We start from the raw sequence: 25,559 nt of genomic DNA, 5'->3' as shown, positions 1-25,559 counted from the left end.
AGAATATTTAAATTACTTTCTTAATTGTCCATAGCTTCAGTCATGTGCTCCTCGTGGGGGCCGATGGACGAGAGCTATGATACATTTATTGCATACGTTATAATGCTATTAAACAAGCACCACAGATTTAGTAATTTAAAGTCAGTGTGTTTTTAGGTCTGCAGGTCTTGTCTGTCTTGGATTTTCTTTAGGTGCAAAATTGCCTGCTTCCTACTCTTTTTAAGGTGCTGAATACAGAACAGAGAGGTGACAGTCCATAAATCGCACTTGTTTTACAATAAAAAAAAAACTGTCTTGAAAGAAAGAAAAAGAGAGACAATACAAACACATTATCCTGTTAATTGCATTTGCTACAAGAAAACAATTATAGCCAGTGGTGTTCATTTCAAGATATTTAGGGCAATGTTATGAAACAGCATATCAAATTTCTTTGGCTCTGTTTGCATTGATAATGCTTCAGAAATCAGTTACACAACAATCAATATTACTAGGCGCCAATTCTGGGAGGCTCGTATCAATTAAAAGGGAGAGAGAGAGAGGAAAGACAGAGAGAGAGAGGGAGAGAGAGAGAGTGAGAGAGAGAAAGCAATGTTGTGAATAAGACTCTGCAATTGTATACCTTATACAGTGCAAGGATGATCTTAAATTTTGTTCCTCCTGACTTCTTGCATTTCACTCTCCCTAAGGTCGTTTTGCGCTAAGATTTTTCATGTTTTGTTTTGTTTTGTTTTTTACCCCAGTGTAAGGAGCAACGCGTAGGGCAAGGACTCACTCGGTGTGCATCTCTCAGCATGAATTGTGCGAACCCTTACAGTGTATTGACTGTCATGCACATAATAATATTACATGCATAGACATGTCATTGTTGATTATGAAGATAGATGAAATTGTGTTGTGTTGTATAATAGCTATTAATTAGAATGGTACTGATGTCCTCGTTACATTAATAATCCAAGCGATATATTCGCATCCCCCTTTTTATGCAAATACTCATTCCCTCCGTATGTAATGAAAATCAGTATCTGCTTTTACTATTTTTTTCTTTACGAAACTACAATATTCAATCATCCTAACTAAGGTCCGAGTTGTTTCATTCCAAACTTGTGGTATTTGCTTGGAATATTATATTAACAGAAAAAAAAAACAGTCAAAGAAAACTGGGGATTGATAGATCACAGTGGTCCGTTTTGCCTATGCAACTCTGGGTGAATTTAACCCGACCTACGTGTCTTGGCCTTGGCTTAAAACAAGAAGGAAAAAAAAAAGGCATACATATCATACGAGAGAAAGAAAAGGAGAAAAACAAGAAAAGGCAAACAATTCAAAACTAATGTATTAGACTCTGGTGCTTAATATCCCGCAAAAGTGTCCCATGTGCAACGTATTGCATGTTCCTTATTTCAATACTTGCCCCACACTGCCACAAATCTTTTAATCCACAACGGATTTAAGAAAAGAGGCTGTTAATCAACATCAGTATTTGAAATAATTATCATTGCTTTTGGTGAAAAATCATCACGCTATTTACAAGCTTATTCACCTAAACAGAGACATGCGAAACAAACCCCCTCGCCATAGGGTCATCTAAGGAAGATAGTATATTTCTTTAATAGTGTGATATGACGTCCGTATATATTTAAAGGCCAGTCACCGATACCGATGGAGCGTCCAATCGAACCTTTCTAGTGCCGACCAGAGGAATTCTAGATACTCAATGTCTTTCTCAACGTCTTCCTCATTACTTGCTTGGATATAATTCTCAAACATGAGGATTGCGGGCCTATACGGCATGTACCTGTAGATATCCTGGCGAACGGCCTCCTTATCGGCATATTCGTTCTCGTGGGTTACAACGATGATCGGATAACATATATCTACATGAAAATGGAAAAAGAAAAAGAAAAAAACAACAACCAACGTTGCCATGGTAAGTCTTGATAGTTTAAATCACATATATGTGTAGTTGATAACTGAAACTTGACTAGGTGTTTAACATGTCCAGCACAAAACAACAAAAACAAAAACAATATATATATATATATATATATATATATATATATATATGTGACCCTGCACCTCAAAACAAACAAAAAATTGCCAGACATGAATTTTTAGTTAAGACCATATTCTTAAAGAGCAGACTTTAAGCTTTAAAATGATGTATAACTCAAATCAAATGGACTTTCCTAACCTATCTAAATATTGGAAAGAAAGCACAAACTCAGGAAAAGTGTGAACTGAGAAAAGAGGCTCTGAAGTACAGTGTCTATTCAAGCGCTTAATCTTTACCAAACCGTGCTGGCTGTGCGATGAATTGGACAAAAAACAGGAAGTAAACCACCAGAGTAACAGCAATGAAGGGATTATAAAATTAAAGTGAAATTAAACATGCCTCATTAACACATTCTGTCTATAATTAATGCAAACTTTCAAAGCAGTAGCACTATCTTTTCAATAGTTATTAGAGTTGAAAGTGAAGAGTGTGGACAAGGTTTTTCAGAAATGAAAAAGGGATTCTAAAGACACACCTAATCACACTATTCTACCAAAAAAGTTCGAGATAAACTGCTAAAAAACACACTTTCCTGCCCGTTTTGTGATACCAAATTTTAGCATAGTGTAAAAGACGTCCCGCTCTTCAAGAAAATATGAAAAAGTCAAGTTTGGCTAGGTTGACCCATTTCACTTATTTTCAGTCCTCACGCAATATCAGTGTGTGCGACTTTATGTTCGTTTTGAGGTGCACGGTCACATATGCTCGATATCATCTCGAGATTGTTTTCTTTTCACCACTGCGACTCCATGATTAATTAGCATGATATATTTCCTTATGTTGTGTCTCTCGACGGGCATGCATGTAACGAAGATGCAATCGACACAGACATGGAGGCCTATGAGACACTGTTCACATATGCCCCAAGAAGGGCTTGATACCTTGAAGAAACATGCACACAATAACTGGAATCATATGAAGCAAAATATCCTTTACGAAAAAGTCCCGTGGTACTCCTGTGGTAATTACCACAGGACGGTACCACAGGACAGTACCACAGGAAAGTACCACAGGACAGTACCACAGGAATTGTCCTGTGGTATTTTGGGACGTACCACAGGACAGTACCACAGGAATTCATGTGGTATTTTGGGACGTACCACAGGGCAATACCACAGGAAAGTACCACAGAACAGTACCACAGGACAGTACCACAGGAATTCCTGTGGTATTTTGGGACGTACCACAGGGCAGTACCACAAGGCAGTACCACAGGACTAGTACCACAGAACAGTACCACGGGAACTGTCCTGTGGTATTTTGGGACAGTACCACAGGACAGTACCACAGATCGATCATTACCACACAGCATTACCATGGTACCACAGGAGAGTACCACACAGGATAGATCGAAAAAAAAAATCTGGGAGAGTTTTAGCCACATATCAAGGCATATTCCTGATAGGTGAGTGATGGATTTCAGGACAAACATGGCCCTACTTAATAACCTGTCCTACTCCTAAACCTCAAACGAGAGTCTAATGGCCAAGTGCCATTCTAGTCGTATAATAGATTTATATAGTCATATCCTATTCCTAGGTAGCCATCGACTGTATCAGTACATATGGCCGTCTATCCGTAAAGCATTAAGGCATAGTTACAAACTAGATTATACTTTATCATCAAGATATGAAATTACACTTTCATAACAATATCTATGATATTGGGAATAACATCACATAATTAGACAATCTTTCATAAGTTCAAAGTAAGTCCCATCATTAATACTTTGACTTTTTAAGTCATTTATGTATTTTCTGAAATCTAGAATGCTTTTTCTGAATATTCATGAGCTATGTAAAAATTTGTACCACAGGAGTACCACAGGAGTACCACAGGAGTACCACAGAAATCCTTATGAAATTTCTCATGCTTTACATCAGCACTTTCACTAAATAGGTAATACTGTAGGAGTATAGGACAGGTTAAGTAATGACAAATCAATTGCTATAATTCACAGCATAACTCATCTATCAATTAATTGAGGAATATTAATATGTGCTTTTTGTTTATATTTTTGTTATTTCAGTTGGTTCTGCCTTACAATTTTCCTGTGTGGTACTCCTGTTTGATATTCTCCTGATGTGACAGTCCTCTAGCATAAAATGTTAAGAAAAAAAGAATATCCTTCGGTATTTTTCTGTGGTACTTCCTATTGTATATGTGTGGTATTGCTATGGGGCACGACTGTGTGATATTACGCATTTAATTTGCTGTGTGGTACTTCTGTGTGGAACAGTACCATATGATCTTCCTGTGGGATTTTGGGACACATACCACAGGAATATCACAGGATTACATGTAGTTCCTGTGGTACTGTCTTGTGTTAATGTCCCAAAATACCACAGGACAGTTCCTGTGGTAATGTGCTGTGATACTGTCCTGTGGTACGTCCCAAAGTACAACAGGACAGTTCCTGTGGTACTCTTCAGTGGTATACGTCGAAAATTACCACAGGAATTCCTGTCGTACTGTCCTGTGGTACGTCCCAAAATTCCACAAGACAATTCGTGTGGTACTGTCCTGTGGTACGTCCCAAAATACCACAGGAAAAGTCGTGTGGTACTGTCCTGTGGTACTATCCTGTGGTACTTTCCTGTGGTACTGTCCTGTGGTACTGCCCTGTGGTACGTCCCAAAATACCACAGGACAAGTCGTGTGGTACTGTCCTGTGGTACTATCCTGTGGTACTTTCCTGTGGTATGTCCCAAAATACCACAGGACAAGTCGTGTGGTACTGTTCTGTGGTACTATCCTGTGGTACTGTCCTGTGGTACGTCCCAAAATACCACAGGACAAGTTGTGTGGTACTGTCCTGTGGTACTATCCTGTGGTACTTTCCTGTGGTACTGCCCTGTGGTACTGTCCTGTGGTACGTCCCAAAATACCACAGAACAAGTGGTGTGGTACTGTCCTGTGGTACGTCCCAAAATACCACAGGACAATTCCTGTGGTACTGTCCTGTGGTATGTCCCAAAATACCACAGGACAAGTCGTGTGGTACTGTTCTGTGGTACTATCCTGTGGTACTGTCCTGTGGTACTGTCCTGCGGTACTGCCCTGTGGTACGTCCCAAAATACCACAGGACAAGTCGTGTGGTACTGTCCTGTGGTACTATCCTGTGGTACTTTCCTGTGGTACTGTCCTGTGGTACTGCCCTGTGGTACGTCCCAAAATACCACAGGACAAGTCGTGTGGTACTGTCTTGTGGTACTGTCCTGTGGTACTTTCCTGTGGTACTGCCCTGTGGTACATCCCAGAGTACCACACAGTTCCTGTGTTGTGTGGTACATTGTGTGGTACCGACCAATACCACAGGGAGTACCACATGAGCCTGTAAAACAGTACCACACAGTTCCTGTGGTAACATTTATTCATGTGTGGTACATTGTGTGGTACTGACAAGTACTACAGGGAGTACCCTACAAGCCTGTGGTACAGTACCACACAGTTCCTGTGGTAACATTACAAGTGTGTGGTACATTGTGTGGTACCGACAAGTACCAAAGGGAGTACCACAGGACTTTTTTGTTAGGGATAGTTCTTGCTGGAAATGGAGAACTATATAGTCAGAGGGAAACAACTGTGTTTAACGTGGTAAACAAGGAACTGTTTGGTACTGAGTGGTATTTGATAATACACTGTAGATTCATTTAACTGTTATTTATTCATGACATGAAGTTCAGGACAACATGAATTGAACACAGGCCCCTTACATAAAATACGCACAAAACTCGAGTGATATTATAATTTTAACGATACATCCATATTACAAACCATTATAACCTTACAATGTCTATTTACAAAAACAAAATGAACAAAATGAGCATTGTCCTGCTCATATGCTTCGACAACAAATCCTAGAAAGATTATAGTGACCAGAAACGATGCAAATGATACAAGACTTTTGTTTCCCTAATTGCTGTCATGTGAGTGGTGAGGGGTGGTGGCTCCAAATCTCAGGAAAAAAATATGCCAAATTGCTTCCCTGCAAACTGCTTACTCCAAGCAAAAACAGCCATTTTCGTTGTTGTTGCTGTTCAGCTAGTTCGGGTGACATTTGATAATTTTGGCTTTACTGTGATTTAAAAAAAAAATCGTAAATACCAAATGTGTAGTTAAATCACCGAACTCCTTTACTCTGTATACTTATGAATCTCTTCTCTTCTATCAACTCGTCCCCATTTCGGTATCTCCTTCTTGGTTCCTTAGATAGTGTCTGTCTTGTTATGTTCCTCTTGTGTTGTCTTCGTCGGCTAAGTGAAACTGCAAATATTTGCATGATCAAGTTTTATTTTTCTTTTAAACTGTGTGTATGTGTTTTGTTTATTCAGTTGAAAATAAAGAAACATTGTGAGAAACAATATCGCACAGTGGCCGCTTATCGATAATGGTCTCCACCTGTAAATACCTAAAGACAAGGTATAGGACCCCGACATGTACGTATTACATACGTAATCCTATACATTTCTTTTGAGTACTCTTGTCTGTATGTTAATGTTAACATTGCTGATGTTGTCATAATGATTTTGTAAAAGTGGAGAAAAATAAACCCACTGAAATTCAAACTAAAACTGAAACTGTATCGCCTTCCACATAGTGAATAACCTATAAATGGCGTCAATTACTAGACTCTGACTATCATCGATGAAAACTAAAAATCATGACGCACTCGGAACGCACATCATCTATTCACGCGTACGGATATGTAGGGCGTAATACAATGACTTCGTTAATTCATTTCCTTCGTTACGCAAACTGACGCCACACAGGGGACAATAATGTGTCCACAGCATGTCAATATCGGCACTACGTTGAGACCTTCTAGCAGTACGTAATAGATAACGCCCTGTACGGGCCAACGTTTATTTTTCGAGGAGTCACGCACCTCCCCACTGAGATGTAATGACGGAGCTCAGATTTAGCTCTGACATGATAAGTAGTAAAATTTGACAATCAGTTCTGATATTAGCGTAAGACATAAATAGACTGGGCTGTTAAATTTAACAGTTAGTTTAACTGGGCTGGGAATTAAAATTTACATAGTCGGGGGTTCTGTCAGTACTACGATCTTATCGGTCTTAATATTCTGCCCGGATAAATGAAAAAAAAAAAAAAAACACAAACAAAGAGAGCGCATTTCATTTTTCCACTCACGTTTCCAGGTTCCCCAATCCAACATACAGTAATTTAGTTCCAACTGAATTTGAACAAATTGATATGGTTATACACTGTAAATGCCAAGAGTATCTTTGACGCTTATTGTCCCTTACCTCTCAAAGATATTTACGCATCTAAACAAAAAAGGCCGTTTTAACACGTGAGTCATAAACACGTGTAAAATATCACGTTCGAAACAATGACATTTACAACCCACTTCATGGAGAGATTTGGTATGGACTATATTCGTCATAATGTTTTTGCCCTGCAGGAAACCTTGGCCTCGTCCTAGCCCACTGTCCTCAACCCTACCTGATTTCTACTTCATCCATTTAAATACCAAACGTGCGGCCTTATGCAGACATGCGAAGAAATCGAAAGTGCCCTTGACATGATATAATAATGTTCTGTCAAGCCCCGCGTAATTATCACGTTGAATTGGACTTCTGTTCATTCTACAGACGCTGTAACCCCCCCCCCAAACAACAACAGAAAAATAAAACGTTCTTCTGCAGCACGTCGAATATAATCGGCAGTAAAAAATAAGTTCTGCTTAGTATGTGCGGAAGGATTAATTTCATTCATTGGGAAGTATAGCCGACTTTAGGATGGAAGCTAAAGATAACAGATGATATAAAAACAGTGAGTGATAGCAACAATCTTAGTAGAATATGAAATCTTTGACTATTATTATGTAGTTACAGAGAGAGAGAGATTATTAACACTGCAAAATGCATGGAACTCGTGCTCACTTTTGTGGGTCTTTTTTTCTTCTGCAGGGAATAATCTCTATTTTCGCAGTGTAGGAGAAAAAGAAGTATCTGAGTTGCAATGCGACTATTTACAACCCGTTCGTTCATTTGTAATGTCTCGGACTGACTGGTGTAACTCTCTCATTTGCGGATATTTTTTTTTTTTTTGTATAGATCATTTCGACTTTTGTTTAATCAACATAAAGATACCGTATGGCGGTCAAGTCTAATAGAACTAGAAATATCTACCAAGTTTACAGTCTACAAATGACAACTTAAATCACCGGTGTCTGTTTAGGTGTGTTCAACATTGAAGAAGGTACGCAATAATATTTAGGGTCTTTATTTTGACGCTAAAAATGCTCCTAGCTGTACCAAACGAAATAACAACATAGGGTAAAAACAAATGTGATGGTAGAGCTTTTGCTCGTCTTGCACCATGCTTATAGAAAGAATATCAAAACAGATTTTAAACATCTATCACTGACTGTCAGTACTGTAGGAGGTGACCGATTTGCTCGGGTTGGTATGCTGTATTATACGCTTGATTTGTCTAATGTTTTCATGGACATCCATTAGATGATTAAACTGTTTATCTCAATTTTGATGCCTAACATTTTGTGAATGTTTCGATTACAAAGAGTTTGACAATACATATTTAAGGCAATAAAGAGAGAGAGGAAAAAAAAAAAACCTTAGTCATGAATTCTAAGATTTATGGCTGATGAGATATAGGAGACTGCGTACTTACCGGTCCGGCTATACACCATGTTGCAGAAATTGTAGATGGACCACATCGCGTCTGTTCTCTTTCTTGGTCTAAAAGTATCAAAGTGCATCTTTACTTAGTTAATTTTGTTTCGATACTGAGGTCTTCGAGTTACCAACTCATATGAGTGGATTAAGAACACAACTTCCTATTGACAGCCCCCTCACACCCAAAGACATGCACATGCGGTAGTATAAATGCAACTGTTCGAAAAAGGAAAACATACTACATGTATATAAAACAATAATCAACAAATACAGAATAAAAACAGCAACTTCTTCAATGTAGTGTATTTTACTGTCCTCATCATATCACAAGGTAGTAAAAATATCAAAATATCTTAATCTATCAATGCGATACAAATGCATTTCTCCAACTTGATTTAATCGTTCTATACACACGTGACGGTGACACAATATGGTTCATGTGAAAATGCCCCAGTTTCACGTACTATCTGCAATTGGGGCATTTTGACATAAACCACACTAATTGACCGTGTGTTTGCTCCATGAGGGAAGGGTACCTATACTTTTCAACTTCACGGGTCCATTATACTTCCCAATCAGTGGGTTTCAGCTTCCCCGCAAATCTGGCTCAGTGTCTTGCAGCCCACTTATTTTTATTACATAAAAGTAAAAGAAGTAGAAGAAGAATTAAAAATGAGTTACTTCCAAACCAATACAGTAAAGAAACATTCTCAGAATGAGTTACAATGTGTAACATGTAATGTGTAAAGGACACACTAAATTTGATTGAAATTCTTGTTGTAGAGGTGTCTTGTGATTTCAAACAGTTAGGGAAGTCTGCTCAAATTTCTTTATTTTCACATTTTTCTTGAATTATCAGGGTTGTAAAAATGTGTACATTTCGTCTCCCGGATACGTTGGTCCGGGTGAATGATCAGGGATATGAGTCTCTTTTCCACTTCCGTGGTGTCAACTAGAACTGTGTTTCTCGTTAGAAATCGAAAATGGCTGTTTTTGACATCTTCCTGGTAATAAATGGAACAATTGAAATTGCACATAGGTGGCAAGGCCTCCGCACACCGAGTACGGTTACGGCAACGGTCCGGTTTTTGAATTGGTGCGCCAAGAGACACCATGTCTTGTTCTGTTACAATAGCACTTCTCCATCAATAATTTTGCTACAAAATAAATCTTCAACTGGTAATTTTGTTGCTCTTGATTTTGAGATGAGAATACAATTTTTTTAGTGATTTTGTACCCCGACATGGTTCTTTTTGGTGCGCCATAGCAAAAAACCGGACTGTTCCCGTTACCTTGTTTGGTGCGAGGAGATGTTTATAAGGTATTAAACATGGCAGTTATAGTGAAATTTCACCGCATTTGAAGGATGATGAATTAATAGATCTAAATCAAGACATGGAACGATTTGATATGTTTTGTGAAAATGTTAATGAAAATATGCATGATAGAAAATGAGCAACTGTACACACATACACCACACACACACACACACACACACACACACACACAAACACACTATTTTTTTCTCTTTATTTTTGTTTGAGTTTTATACGTTTCAGGAACAGCTGCATCACCGGTTGTTATCACATAACATTTGACTACTTCATCTTGTTCGTATGTCATAAAAGGTGCAAGTTGAGGCAATGATGTAATTACTTTAAAAGTCTAATTAGCTTTCATTGCACAGACATTAATATTACAACATTTGAAATCACTTGTCTTTTGAATGATTGTTAAAAAGGTGTCGTCCTAATAATTCATATATTTCTTTATTTTCTTTTCTTGCATTAGGTAGACTGAAGACGAATAGCGGGATATGACATCATTATCTCATCTTACGTGTTAACATATCAAGTGCGGTGTAAAAAACATGCCGGAATAAATGAAATCCCATACCGTTCAGGATAAACATCCACCTGTGCTACATTCTCAGATTCTGTTTAATTGATGCTAACACTCAACTACATTCAGCTTAAACATGCAGTGGCATTTCACTATATAATGCCGATCATTTACTGCACTATTTACACTGGGGCATGTGTAATGAATCTCTCACCTGTGATGATAGACAAACACAGCGCAATGACATTCCTCATCCTTTCTCTTGACACTTGTCCTACCATTAACTGTGAATATACCATCTGGAGAAAAAAAAAGGCAAAGAATACATGAAATGATTGTGATGCATAATAAAAACAGTTTAATAGACTTCACTGTTGGTATGTGGTTTTATTATCATAACGATGAAACGATCTAGTGCAGTGCTTCAGAGTTTAGAGCTGGCTGTAACTTTGATACACCATGTCAATTTTAGAGAAGTTTGTGGAGCTGGAACCGAGTGCTAACATATTGAAGTCTTTCGCATTCTCATGTTTGCTTCTTATTGTTCTCTTTTTTATATTAATAGCAAGAATTGTTTTCGAACTGACAGTTTGTCCGCGGTTTGCTTGAAACATGAACATCTAATATGAAAACTACATTCATGGAACTGAAATGATTGTGCCACGAATATTAAACACATGATTAACGCCTGTTTGAACACATTGTCCAGCCTCTTTGGAAAGGTTCGCGCTTCTCATTACGACATTTGATATGATTATGACTAAAAAGAAATGACCGTCTTCAACATGTTCACAGCAATACGGTTGTTCCAATGCAGTATTAATACAAAACATGCATTAATGTCGTCGTAGTAAGTACATGGTAAAACATATTGGCTCTTTTTATTTGGGGGGGGGGGGTGTTTTTTTTTTGTTGCTATAATTTGCATTGTCGTTTTACCAAAGGGCCGTCGATTTTTTTCTTTACTACGAAAACAACACAGAAAAAAACAACAACAACAACAAACATATAAAAAAAACCCACCTAAAAACTAATATCAGAATCAAAGGTTCATGCAATTAATGTGGCCAACCTCGACGTTTGGTCATGTAATGCAATTAGGATACCGTATTATTCAAGACGGACAAGGTCCTATCATTAAGCCACATATACCACGTAAGGTCTGATTCCATCGCTATACAAGTTCACGATAATTTCTCCCTTTTTTTTCAACTGAACATAAAAATGTACGAATACACTTATGTTGCAAATGACTCCTAAATAACTTACCAAATGTGACCGTGCACCTCAAAACGAACATAAAGTCGCACACACTGATTTTGCGTGAGGACTGAAAATAAGTGAAACGGGTCAACCTAGCCGAACTTGACTTTTTCATATTTTCTAAAAGAGCGGGTCTTCTTTTACATTATGCTAAAATTTGGTATCATAAAACGGGCAGGAAAGTGTGTTTTTTTAGCAGTTTATCTAGAACATTTTTGGTAGAATAGTGTGATTAGGTGTATATTTAAAATCCCTGTTTCATTTCTGAAAAACTTTGTCCACACTCTTCACTTTCAACTCTAATAACTTTTGAAAGGAAAGTGCTACTGTTTTGAAAACTGGCACTAATTATGGACAGAATGTGTTAATGAGGCATGCTTAATTTCAATTTAATTTGATAATTCCTTCATTGATGTTACTCTGGTGGTTTACTTCCTGTTTTTTATCCCTTTCATGGCACAGCCAGCACGGTTTGGTAAAGATTAAGCGCTTGAATAGACACTGTACTTCAGAGGCTCTTTTCTCAGTTCACACTTTTCCTGAGTTTGTGCTTTCTTTCCAATATTTAGATAGGTTAGGAGAGTCCATTTGATTTGAGTTATACATCATTTTAAAGCTTAACGTCTGCTCTTTCAGAATATGGTCTTAACTAAAATTTCATGTCTGGCGACTTTTTGTTTGTTTTGAGGTGCAAGGTCACAAATACAAGTATATAAATACTAATGCCAATGTTCCGACGTACTTGACGACAATTCGATGTAAAATATAACTTGTGAAATAGTACATTTTCTTCCAAAACAACGCCTTTGTACCGTCGATGAAAAAAAAGAAGAGTAGAGTCTCAAGCAAATTCGTCTGACTGTGACGGAAATAGAAATAGAGTGTTTTCAGATAGTCTTTTAAGTCACAACGACAAAGACCGAACACAACAGCACCTTAAAAGAGATAAAATATACATAATAAAACATCACTGTAAATACAATGAAGCAGCAGGTACACGTACAAGATGGGAATGGTAAGGGAGCAGGAACAAGTTGGAAATTGAGTGGCAAATGATTTACATTGTTGATAGGCTGTGATTGCTTGAGAGCAACCACAATCACTGACAATAGCGACGGTGATTGCATGGAAGATATGGTCATGATGATAGTGATGATAACGAAGTACACAGCCGTATATTTTAGTATGCTACAAGTGAGTGATTACAAGATCGATAATTAATTTTCTTGTAACATAATTGTACTTACTAATTTCGTCCTTAAGGCGTTGTAAAGTGTTGAAAGAGAATGTGAAGTCCGTTCCACGAGTGTCGATCAAGTCGATTCTGTCTGTCAATATGTGGTGGGTTTTTCCTCCTGAGTGTTCTGTATACCCTTCGTCTGTTACCGTGGAGTATTTTCCTGTCCGTTGAATAAAGAAAATCACATACATACATTGTAGTTAAGTTCGATGTCTGGAATAAAGTTCTTTCTTGCTTTCTCTCTCTCTCTCTCCCTTTATTCTTCCTTGTCGTCGTGTTTCTCGATCTACTTCCTACAATAGAATATATGGTCATGTTATGAACTGTACGGCTAGCGGCAAGACTATGCACACACATCCCCCTCCACCTCTTCTTCATCCCCTTCCCAACACACACACACACACACACACACACACACACACACACACACACACACACACACATACACACAATACACACTGTCACAGGCAGACACATTATACACATATCTATCCACTAAAATCTGAATCTTATCATCATACGGTTTCTTTTTAATTCTATGGTCTCTTACCATTCCACATTTCTCTTCATCTTTCGGCGCACACTTGTGAGGGTTTATTGAGTATCATATGTGAATTTACTTACTTTTTTTAACATCATCAGAATCTCTGTGTTCTCGAGAAATATTTTTGAACGAAGTGCACTTTCTATATCCCACGCATTAGCAAATGAATTACGAGGATGATGATATAACACTCAACCCTTCATTAAGCGAAATGCGCGGGGTTAATGAAGCAAGTTTGAGAATGCGCTCCATCGAACTTTTAAATGTGTCTCATAATCCATGAAAGGAAGGTACGGTTTGTGATGTTAAGAATAAAGAAACAAACAAAACTGGCGATTAACACATGAACTCCCCATACCGGTTAGAGCATAGTTGAGCGAGTTGATGAGGGAAGATTTGCCAGCAGCAATTTCACCGAAGAAGACGATGTTCACCTTTGATGGCACTTTACCTCGAAAAGGTTCGTTGAAATACGCCATTCCAGGAACGTAACTCCTTATTTTTCGTCGAAGTTTGTCTCGTTGATTATCTGGAACTAAGATACAAGACAAAGTTTTAGATCGATAATAATGCAAATGATGTCAAACATGCGTAGACAGAGTCATATATGGCAAAATATTGTTCGCATACTTTGATAGCACTTGTACAGTTATGAATGGATTTGAACATATTTAGCAATCCATGAATCGTTGAAAAATCGCAATTATTTCTTTGATTACGAATGACAATACAAAAGCAAAGACAAACAAACAAAGACGTTAAAGTCTTTTTTCTTATTTCTGCTCATTTTCCGTCAATATTTTCCCCTTTCTAAAAGCAACTGGGGAATGGAGTATCCTTTCTCTTTCAAATGCTCGAATGCAATCGCAGTGGCAATATTGACCATGCGAACACGAATGCGTTATGAAAGACAATAGTGTGCTCTGCTGATATCAAAAGTAAATAGGATTCTTTAACAGTATTACTGAGTCACATTGTACTTTTTGAAAATCGACAGATATAAAAAACCAAATGTCGATAGCAATTAAAATGGCGTTTGAATACAAAGCACAATTAAACATGCCTACGTGTATGCCCTGTTATTGAAACAATATGTTTTTGTTGGTGAATATCAATTCTATAATTGCATGTCCATATAATTATGGATACTAAAAGGAACCGAGAAAAAAAAATGGACGAAATTGATTTATATCATGATCATACTGAGGATTGTATAGGTCATGTCTTTCAGTTTTATGTAATCTCATGAAATGAAATATATTTTATACACACTCAAAAGTGGCTTTGTGGTTTGTGGTTTTGTGGTTTTCTATTTCTCCGCGAATAAACCTCTTGTCAGGAGATCAACATGGGACCGGAGAAGCTGTCAGCTTGAATGCATGTGGACTTCACACTCGTTCACCATGTTCACGCGGAATTAGCAGTGTCGAGTTGGTATAATAATAGCCCTATACGGTTGGGATGATCTGGCAGTGACTGCTGCTGTTAAAGAAGACCTTAAAAATTAATAATTCTTCACCTTCTCACCCTTCACTCATTGACGAAAACCTGTGGCATGAAATGAAAGGCAAGTTCCACAGTGAGCCCTACTAAATTGGATTAGACATGTAATAAGGCCTCTGCACTGGTCTAATACTGTGCGTTTTGTCCAGTACTTTATAGAAATCAAATCACCACAACTCTGACATCACGTTTTTGATCAACAATGCAATTACTCGTTTACAACCATCTTTTTAATTGCTTTTTTTTTGCTGTTACTGGTATCATAGAAAAACAAAGAGTAAATTTCTTTTGGGAATATCCATCGGACTCAGGTATACGTCGACTGCAGGCTTCGGAATATGGTGGTGGAAGGGGTGACGAGGCTGCAGCGCCTACCCCTTCTTTGTCTTTGTTATTTCATTTTTTTTTAAATCTGCGCTGTAAAATGATGAATGCTGTAAACGATAAACTGGCTCGCGACCAACGGCTGTAAGTCCAACCCGAAGAACAGGGCCCTGTTTCATAAAGCTGTTCGTAAAGTTACGAAAGACTTTACGAACAGCTTTTTGAAACACCCCCAGGACAACGAGAATGAAGTTCAGTTCAGTTCAGTTCAGTTCAGTTTTTATTTCTGCATTTCAAAATCAATACAAATCAACAAATCAACAAAATACTTACAGAGTCATTTACAGAGCTAATATTCGTAATGTTTGGCTCATACATACATTTTCTTTTTTCAAGAACGAATATCATTTATGAAAGGAAGCAATAGGAATTAATAAAAATGAAATGCAGGGGACCATCATCATAAGCTAAGCTTGACGAGGAAGATGGCCCCAGGTAAAGAGATACATAAAGAAAATCTTGCCACTCACTGAGTGGGGGGTAATTGTGCGAAGTGCACAATAAAGAGATACATAAAGAAAATCTTGCCACTCACTGAGTGGGAAGTAATTGTGCGAAGGACGTGCGGTGCAGTGCGGTGTGCATTGTGTTGGGATGAATCTTGGTTTGTACGTTGAGTGTTATTTTGTGTATCAGTGTGATGAGGTGAATGTTACTTCAGTTATGGCCGTGAACTCATTGTTTAGGGTGTTTGTTGACCAGGTGGTATGAATATTTATGTGTCAGAAGTATACTTGATTATACTTCAAGATTGAGAGTCAGTGGTTATCCATTGAGCGGCATCAGCAACTTTACATTTTTCAAGTCCCATGTGTGTTGACTGGTCGACTGCTACTCATTAAATCAAGATCAAAGATCGCGTAGCTCTGATTACTAAAGTCAACGAATCTTCACACCTTTCCACAGAAATCGTCGAGCAAGCAACATTAGGATGACAAGAGCACACAGTACACCGATGGCCAGTCCGATGATGAGACCCAAGTTACGGCGTTTTCCTGGAATTTTGATACAGATACAATATCGGAACGCATGATTACTCCATTACTTTATCCATAGATCATTGAGTATATGCACAAACTCACTATGGATTCTGTGTAATGAGCAACAAGCAAATCGAGATTGAAATATTGATTCGGTATGTGTCATAAAAAGTCGAAACACTATGTCAGTGTACAGTATTTGCTTGATTACATTCGTGATTTTTGTGTCGGTGTATCAAGCGTTTTATTGCACTAACCTAGTTTATATATAGATATGACAGATTGCCACAAAGTTATCTTTGACAGTAAAAAAAAAAATACAAACAATCAAAATTGCTGCCTGCTATTACACTGGTATCATATTCAAATTAATGATTTCCTATGCATAGATTTGTTTTTGTTGCCACGGACAAGGAATGACTGGGATTTAAAGAATTACGGATTATTCAGATTTTTTTTTTTTTTTAGTATTGCCATGATAAGAAAACAAAAACAAATCACGGACATCCCAGTATGCATACCCTTGACTTTTATCATAGTCATGATGACTATCCTCTCCAAAACGTAATATTGACTCTGTTTAGTTGCGTCGATGAAGGGCAATTTGGTAATATTACCATACACTGATATCATACGGAAACACAAATTAATCAACGTTTCACGAAACCTGGTATAGGTAGAACAGTGATTTCCGCGGTTGACGCTCCATTCACTGAGTCTCCAGTAGCCGTGCATATGAACGTTTGTTCAGTCCCGTGTTTGGCTGTAACAGTGATTGTCTCGAATCTTTCGTATGTGTCGTCAGACAATGTTGTCTGTTGCGAAACCACAGAAGACAGTCTCTTTCCCGTCTCCTCCGTCCAGAGCATAGTAACGTTAGGCTTGAATCCACTCACGACACACGTAATGTAAACGGAAGGTATGTTGGAAGGAGTTTGGTATGTACAACTTCTTGGATTCGGTTGGCTTTCACCCACGCATTCCTCGATTGCATGTGTTGATGCCATTGCTATGGTAACGAGAAAATGTTTTTTGAAATGCATTCAATTCCAAACTTTTTTTACGAAACACACACACACATACACACACACACACACACACACACACACACACACACACACACAAACAAACAAACACCTCTTTCACTGTATTGATAGATGCATATTTGTGACAATTCAATTATGACTAAAGCATGAAAAAAGAAAGAAAAAAAAATCCTGAACGAGATCGCGACGCCCTCGATTAAATGTATGTATATCAGCACCTACGGCGTAGCCAGGGTTTGATCTTAGTAGGGGGGGGGGGGGGAGGGGAGGGAGGGGGTGGGAGGGGGTGTCCCCCTCCCACGGTAAGAACTTTTTTTTTTTGCATTTTGATGTTGTAAATGGTGCAATTTAATGCATGTTTTTGCGTGTTTTATCGCCTTAAAACAGTCCCACCTGTTTAAGGTAGCAATAATTATATTTTGATGTAGATAATCATTGAACAATATTACTATAAAATGATATCATTCGGATAAACTTCTTGGATTAATTCTCTGCGAGGGAGCGAAGCGACGGTGCCCGAGCCAACGGAGTTAGCGGAGGGGGCGGGGTTGTGGGAGGGGGTGTCCCCCCTCTCACAATATAAGTGATATGTCTTGTGCACTCAGAATTATTCAGAATTTTTTGTAAATCAAAAACGTGTACTTAGGCTATGATATGTAGGGAAAGGGGCACAGGTGGGTTAGGGGTTGGGAGGGGGATACCCACTCCCAAGCACGAGAGATTTTTCATTTTTTTAATTGAAAATTCAACGATCTGGTGCACACTTTTAGTGAAATATTGAAAACTTATGATCTTACTTGATGAAAGGTTGAAGGGAGACCCGCTTCATGTACATGCATACAGTATACACGCATTTTTCCCCTCGCCCCTCCCCCCCCAAGTCCCCGGTTAATAAAAATATATATACATATATATATATATATACATTTTTTTTTTTGGCAATGTAATACTAGTAAAGCAAGGATGGGTTCTTATGAGACAAATCTTTGGATATACTTTATTTTTTTTCGTTTATTTGTTATAGGCACACAAAATTGATGATACTCAAATTGCACTGGCACGACTTGGTGATTTTTTCAGCGCAAAGTTGTCCTAATGGCATAGGAAGCGGCTGACCTACAGGGACTACTTAGTAACATATAGTTCCACTTGTCAACCTGCTACTTTTGGGGTTTTCATTTCATTTTTTTTTTATTCCTACATGCACTCATCGTAACGGCGTAACACCACTAGCGATTACAAAGTAGCAGCATTGATCCCTTTTGAAATGGCTTTTCCAACTCTCTTCACGATTGTCATTTTGATAGGTGGTTTGTGATTTTCCTCATTGTCGGAATCAATGTAATGAAAATCATACTACTTTGCAGACCTTGACTGTTGAGTTCTTGATATCCAAACAAGATCTAATTTATTTACACTTTTTGTTAATGCCTCTTTCTCTCTCTTTGGCTGCAGCTATTTTTATTTTGCATGTGTTGTCCAATATCTAAAGCATGGGTAAAAAAGAGAAAAGAATAGAAGACAAAAACAAAACATCTCGAGTGTATACAGTGCCAAAATTAAGGAATCTGTGAAAATACAATTTCTAAGTATGGCAGTGCTCTAGTATACTCGTATTGCACAAGTATTTACATCATTTTCTGTTTTATCTTAACGTTTGCATCATTAAGTTCTAGAATTTAAATGCAAAGTGATAACAGAGATAAACCGAAAAAAGCATGCTTGTAATTTTTGCCTCACAAGACAAATTTGTACAAAAAAAGAAAACAATTTCATGTTTTGCTCGTGACATTTAGCTCGTAAGAAATAGACTGCCAGGTCCGCAGTCTTTGATTGAAGAAGCCAATTATAATCAAGGAGGTTTAGTTAAATGATCACGCCACTGAATTCCGGTAATTTTGCATTTGGAACGACTGTGAGACGTGCGGCAATGTATAAAGCAATAACTCACAGCTTACAAACACGCGGGAGGAATTAGCGAAATTATCGAAGGTGTGAAGCACCACTTGGCAAATATAAAGACCCTCATCTGATACTGCCAGGTCTGTTATGAAAAGGTTGAAGTTCTCGTCGATGTCGAACCGTTGCTCCATGCTCACGAAATCCCCGTCGTAGAATGCCTTACTCGTCGACAGCTCGGGATTTGACATACTCTCCTTCACCCAGTACACAGCGAGAGGCTCCTCCTTGAAGTCACATGGTAGTTGGATGTCTTCTCCTGTCCATCCATGGATTGTAGGGTCTGTTTCTATGACTGGGACTAAACAACAGGAAATGTGTATAATATGGATCCGTGTCATTTGTGTCTGTTACCGGAATGATTCATGGTACAAAGAAGATTCTGTGAGTAACAGGTAAGTTAGATAATGCATTACGCGCATACTTATGTGACTGGGATAATGTCCATGTGTTCATTGTGCATAAATGATTATCCACTGCATTCCTTTTGCTTTCATATAATTTTGATATTTCTAATATTCTTTCGATGTTTGCTCTCATGGAGACTGTTGAAATATCTAATTCAGCTACTTTTCAGTAATCTCGTACGACTTAATTGAGGAACAGGGGTGATGAGTACAATGCTATTTAAAGTTTTTAGTCTGGACAAAGTGGTATACACAAGATATGAATGTAAGGAAATACTTGCTACAAAAAAAAGTGAATCCCTGGTTCTGTTTTAACCACAAGTATGTAAGTGGGATTATTTAAAGTCAAAATACTTGTGGGAGACATCAGTGAAGTGGGTTATGTTCAAAGTTTGCGCTAACATATTCCGTACGGTTGTCGCTGAATGAGAACTGGCAGATGATCTGTGATGTCACAATAGGAGAACGGTTTAGATGGTACCGTTTAGAGTGAGTTCATAATCCTTGCTTTCCATGAAGTATCCTATTATCCATCATAGTTATCAAAATAACATATCGTCAATTTTATGTCTAATAAGAGAGAGCTATTTCATGGTTGGCCAATGAGGATCAACATTAGGCTCCATTCGCAACTTTCCCTGGAAGGGTTATTAGATTATATTGTTTCGCAATTTCTATTCACAAAGTTAATGTCGTTCCCCTGTAGGTCATTCCCAATGTGTCCTGACAACAACAATAATTACTTACCGTTAACCGTCAGATTAGTGGAATTGAAGAGGATTTCGACATTTTCCAACATCACTTGGCAATAGTAGATACCCTCATCTGCTGTTTGCAAGTCAGTGATGACAAGACTGTAGTTCACATCGATGTTAAACCGGTCCTCTTCGCTGGAAAAGTACCCATCGAAGAATGAAGCCTTCATCGACTCCACTGTCTGATTTGAAATGCTCTCCTTCGTCCAAAATACGGCAAGCGGCTCCTCCTCTGAGTGACATGGCAGTCGGATGTCTTCCCATGTCCACCCCCTAAAGATGGGGACAGTCTCTACAACTGAGGCTATAGGCAATGTGAAAATAAGAGTTCGTTCTTTTAATTCAGGTTACTGATGCTTGGCGTCTGTAGCGCCATTGGTTTATGAACCTGCCGTAGGCGACAGAGTCGGCAATGTATGTGCTTTTGTTTAAATTGTGTTTTTTTTCCTTTGTCTGTTCGATTCCTATCACCATGATCACTAAGTCGACAATATCACCTTAGTTCTTTTAATCCGCTTATTTCGGATGTTGTCAGTTGGAGGAGGAGTCATGAATTCTACACAATATCATGCCTATGGTTGGGTTGAGGTAAGCTAATACACATCATAAGGTTTAAACATTATTTTAAAATGTCAAAGATACCAAGTCCTAAATGAAATGCATAACACTCATGATAGTCTCGTCTACACATGAAACTTACCAAACGGCCTTACAACCCATGGTACAATCCATAAGTATACAACACTGTATAATGCTACTGGGCAGTTCCATAAATTTGGGAGTAAATTTTTGACACATTGATAAGATGCCATAGACACAAAGGTTGAGAATATGAAACTTTTATTTGATTATGATATGAAAAGTGTTTAATAGAAAACAATAGCTGTGGAAACAATAGTATCATCACCTTAATGACCTTGGAATCATAACAAAATAGCGTGTGTTCGGACGTAGACAGAAAAAAAGTTATTTTTCTGAATTCATAAGTTTAGTCACAAAGTTCTGTCAAGTATGCCATATTCTTCTAAAAATTCACATTACATCACTTGCAGTATATGTGAAATGATGTTAAAAATGGAAAACGAATTAGTAAGAAACTGTTAACCTGGAAATAATTATGTTTGTTCTTTTTTTTTATTTCGGACTTACAGTTTCGGACGTACACTATGTATATAACTATAAACAACACTTATAATAGATGCAAAAAAAAATATTGCATAACGTTCATCCTACGCCCTTCTCAGATGATTGTACTTGTCTATCATGTCAGTATTACCAGTTTAAATGAATAAAACAGCTTCTGAAAATAAAAATACTGTATACATAGGGTCTGTGCACTAACAGAGCTGCCTGATACATAACATTCAGGGATGATAAGTTTATGTATCTTCTTGTAATAAATCATTTATTACAGAACCGGAATTCTAATATCAAACTTTTGTGATAAACACACACAGCGTACTAAACTAACTGGCCAGAGTGTGTTGCAAATCCACGAAGTATAGATTTTATACAGTGTTTTTCTTAATTATTGTACATATATGTTGTTCTATAATTTGTCTCGTATTACATGAATCTTTTGCAAAGGTTTGAACAACATTATTTCATCACATGTTTACTTTGTACTATTTTTGGTTTTTTTTTATTTTCGATGATTGGAAATAAACTATGATTGAATTGAATTGTAGGTAACCAATTACGGCACCAATAATGCATATTATATTCCTGTTTATTTTTTTTTTTCACCAGTATGATCAAGCTACAAAATGATATATGGCCAACGAAGTCCTGTACCAGATATTTGAGTTTATTCACAAAAAGAAAGAAAAATAAGCTTTGTGGGAACTGGGAAGAGTTCAAGGAAGAATTGCATTAACAGCAAATTACTGCTTGTTACATACTGACATTTTTGTAACGTATGGTTGCGAAACAACAAATTTTTAATAGACAGTATATAGAGTACACTGACACATTCAATTAGGACATTGTTGATAGGCAAGTCAAAGCTACTGTATTGATGTTACCAACTGAACAGCAAAATAGCAAAAACAAACAAACAACAACAACAACAACAACAACAGACCTCTTTTTGTAAATGAAGATCTGAATATAAGAACGACCCAAGTCCAATTTTTGGCCAAATTTAGTTTGACATGGAAAATTGTAGCTTATGCATGGACTCATCTTGTGTATAAATGATAAATCCTAATTACCCCCGGAAGTGCCTGAAATGAATGAGTTAAATCTTTTAAGAATGAAGGACTTGGGTCATTCTTACATTCATAGTATAGCGCCCTCTCTCGTCCTTCTCTCATCTCTATAGCAGAATATCATGTATAATTATGATTCAAAGAACGACCCAAGTCTCTCACACAAAATGGTCTCTCCACAATTAATGTAAATGTTAATTGTCATAATAATATATGTTCTAATTTGTATATACAATGTTGCCTTCCCGTCACAGTTAAAATAGAATATTATTGGACAAATAAAAAAAGATAATTATGAAGTTTTTTTTTTTTTTAAGTTTACTCGAAATGGTCTTCCATGGACTTGGGTCGTTCTTATATTCAGATACTCAAATATCACAATTAAACCCTAGTCTATAAATAAGTTGGAGTAGTTAACGAGGACATTTGCAAATACTATGAGAAATAATAAAAAAGAAAGTATTTTGCTGAACACTTTATGTTAATTTGACAGTTAGTATGGTATAGCGCTGAATACTGGCACAGGTCCGATGGTCCCAGACAAGTAAAAGTCAATGTTGGAGGAGTAACTTGTCTGGAACTGCTACATTTACTGGTCTGATATGACTGGTAAAACAACAAAAATGACGTTGACGGTCACTGTCGGGGCCAGTTGAAAAAAAGGATAAAATCAACAGGACCAGTAAATATTAGGTTCAGACACCGTGTTTATACTATGGCACATAAAGAGAAAAACACCAGCTGACAAAAATGGCAGAAACAGTACAGTACATTAACATTGCAGTGTGATTTCAAGGTGATAAGAAGCTGGAATACTGAAATACTCAATCTTGGGCAATTAAGAAATAATAAGAAGGAATTTCGTAGAACAAGCCACCCACTCTATGTGTTTATAAACAAGTGATCCACATCTATCCTTGTAAGGACACATTGCCAAAAGAGTATTTCAGAATGTTGATAACATGACCATTCCCTTCATGGAGGTTTTCATGCATTCCACAATATCAACTTAAGACCACACTTTCTGTTCAACCTCGCCTGTTTTGTACATACTTACATTGAAAGAATTACTTTATTTGATAAATAGTTCTTACTTTCTTGAAAATCATAGACCTACTTCGTGCATGTATTTAGGAGGATTGGATACTTAAAAGCACTTTTTTGAACATGCAAACTCAGTATATAATATATTATATTTCCAGAGAAGATTTTCAAATGGCTTCAATGAAATCAATCTCATGACCTTGACCTTGGTTAAAAGTATTTACATTTTTGAACGGTTTAAAGAATTTCCTTCGAAATAATATGTAATTTGTGCTGATAATTTCATTTTGAAAAAAAAAAATTGGCCCTCTGATTGACACATTTCAGGAATTTCTCTTATGTTAAGATGTTCACGAGTCTATCTTTTTGTAAAAACAACTTCGCACGGGAGCTCTCTTTTTTTTTTTCAAAGTAATATTACTCATTAGCCATTCCAAAAGTATTTTCCCTTGTTCTTTATGTTAGGGCCTATCCCGTACAATCACCCAAGGCAACAGCATAGAATGCAACCCACCAATACATTTGAATGATTGTTATCTTCTATGAACATTTTATCGCATAACGTGTAGGACCAAAGTTCATTTGACTTTCATAGCTTGAATGCTATACATGTAATGTTATACATACAATGGTTTGGGCAAGCAAACACGACGCCATTGTATGATGCAGATTCTTTGTATACGTATTTCCATGTGAAGCAAATTCGGTACCCTTTCAAGCATGAAGACATATATAGGTGTTGCTTGTGATTTTGGTTTGAATCAATCCAACGTGCTTGTGAGTGACTGCGCCTACTTTTTCCAGATTTGCATGGAAACACAAATTGCCCACAGGTAAAACAGAGTTGAACATTAAAATACTTAGTTTATCTTCACTCCCCATTTCTATTTCATACCGTGAGTCACGTCAGAAATGAAAGTATTAAAAAGAAAATTCCCAACATCAATATTTATATTTACACTGACTGAATCCGACCATGTTTCATGATCCCAATAATGAATAATTATGTAAAACTATAATACTGACTAAAGTAGAAGAACTGTCGATGTAGAAGAACTGATATCAATGAAATAGCACAAATGTCTTTCCAATGGACATTTGCCTATTATCAAATTTTGTGGCTGTCAGCCGATAGTGAAAATACGGATGCTGTTCTTTATTCCGAAGGTTCGCTATTCCGGAGGTTCGTTAATCCGAAACACACAAAGTCCCTATGCCTAGAGGTTCGTTTATCCGAACATTTGTGGCGTTATAACAAAGGTTCGTTATTCCGAAAATTTGTTCATCCGAAAATGAAAATCGGAATAATGAACCTTCGGAATAACGAATCTTCGGACTGAAGAGCCTTCGGGATAACGAACCTTCGGAATAACGAGTTGTTAGCGAAAATACTATCAGACGAACTATTCTTCCACATGGCAAACGTGGTTTTATATGCGGTATAATGCTGTTCGTAGAAAAAGATATGTACCTCTTACCTTCTACAAAGGGACAATAGTCCACAGAAACAAGAACTGTTAGGAGGAGAACGAGGTAAGTGTAGTCTCTATCCATCGCAGGTGGAAGGAAATGATGTTTTAGTAGCCCGATATGATAGTAGTCCGTATAGAGTTTCGATGGCACGAGAAATGATCATACTTAGTTTATCAACCAACTAGTT

General features: G+C 37.4%; 1 protein-coding gene across 1 annotated transcript; it reads right to left on the bottom strand.

The window, feature by feature from the left end:
• Window positions 1–1,647: 1,647 nt before the first annotated feature.
• LOC139737006 (uncharacterized) lies at window positions 1,648–21,362 on the bottom strand. The gene is made up of 7 exons (XM_071647678.1): window positions 20,638–21,362; window positions 19,476–19,784; window positions 17,146–17,487; window positions 16,395–16,493; window positions 13,970–14,146; window positions 13,075–13,227; window positions 1,648–1,874 (listed from the first exon to the last, which is right to left on the bottom strand). Exons 1-7 carry the CDS (start codon window positions 20,813–20,815, stop codon window positions 1,648–1,650), a joined length of 1,485 nt encoding a protein of 494 aa, XP_071503779.1. The 5' UTR covers window positions 20,816–21,362.
• Window positions 21,363–25,559: the final 4,197 nt, after the last annotated feature.

This window comes from Diadema antillarum, unplaced genomic scaffold, assembly GCF_040938485.1.
Source record: "Diadema antillarum isolate AM-2024a unplaced genomic scaffold, OU_Dant_1.0 seq00000675_RagTag, whole genome shotgun sequence".
Classification (NCBI taxonomy): Eukaryota; Metazoa; Echinodermata; class Echinoidea; order Diadematoida; family Diadematidae; genus Diadema; species Diadema antillarum.
The sequence above is the reverse complement of the archived record's forward strand: the minus strand, read 5'-3'. Positions and strand labels throughout refer to the sequence as shown.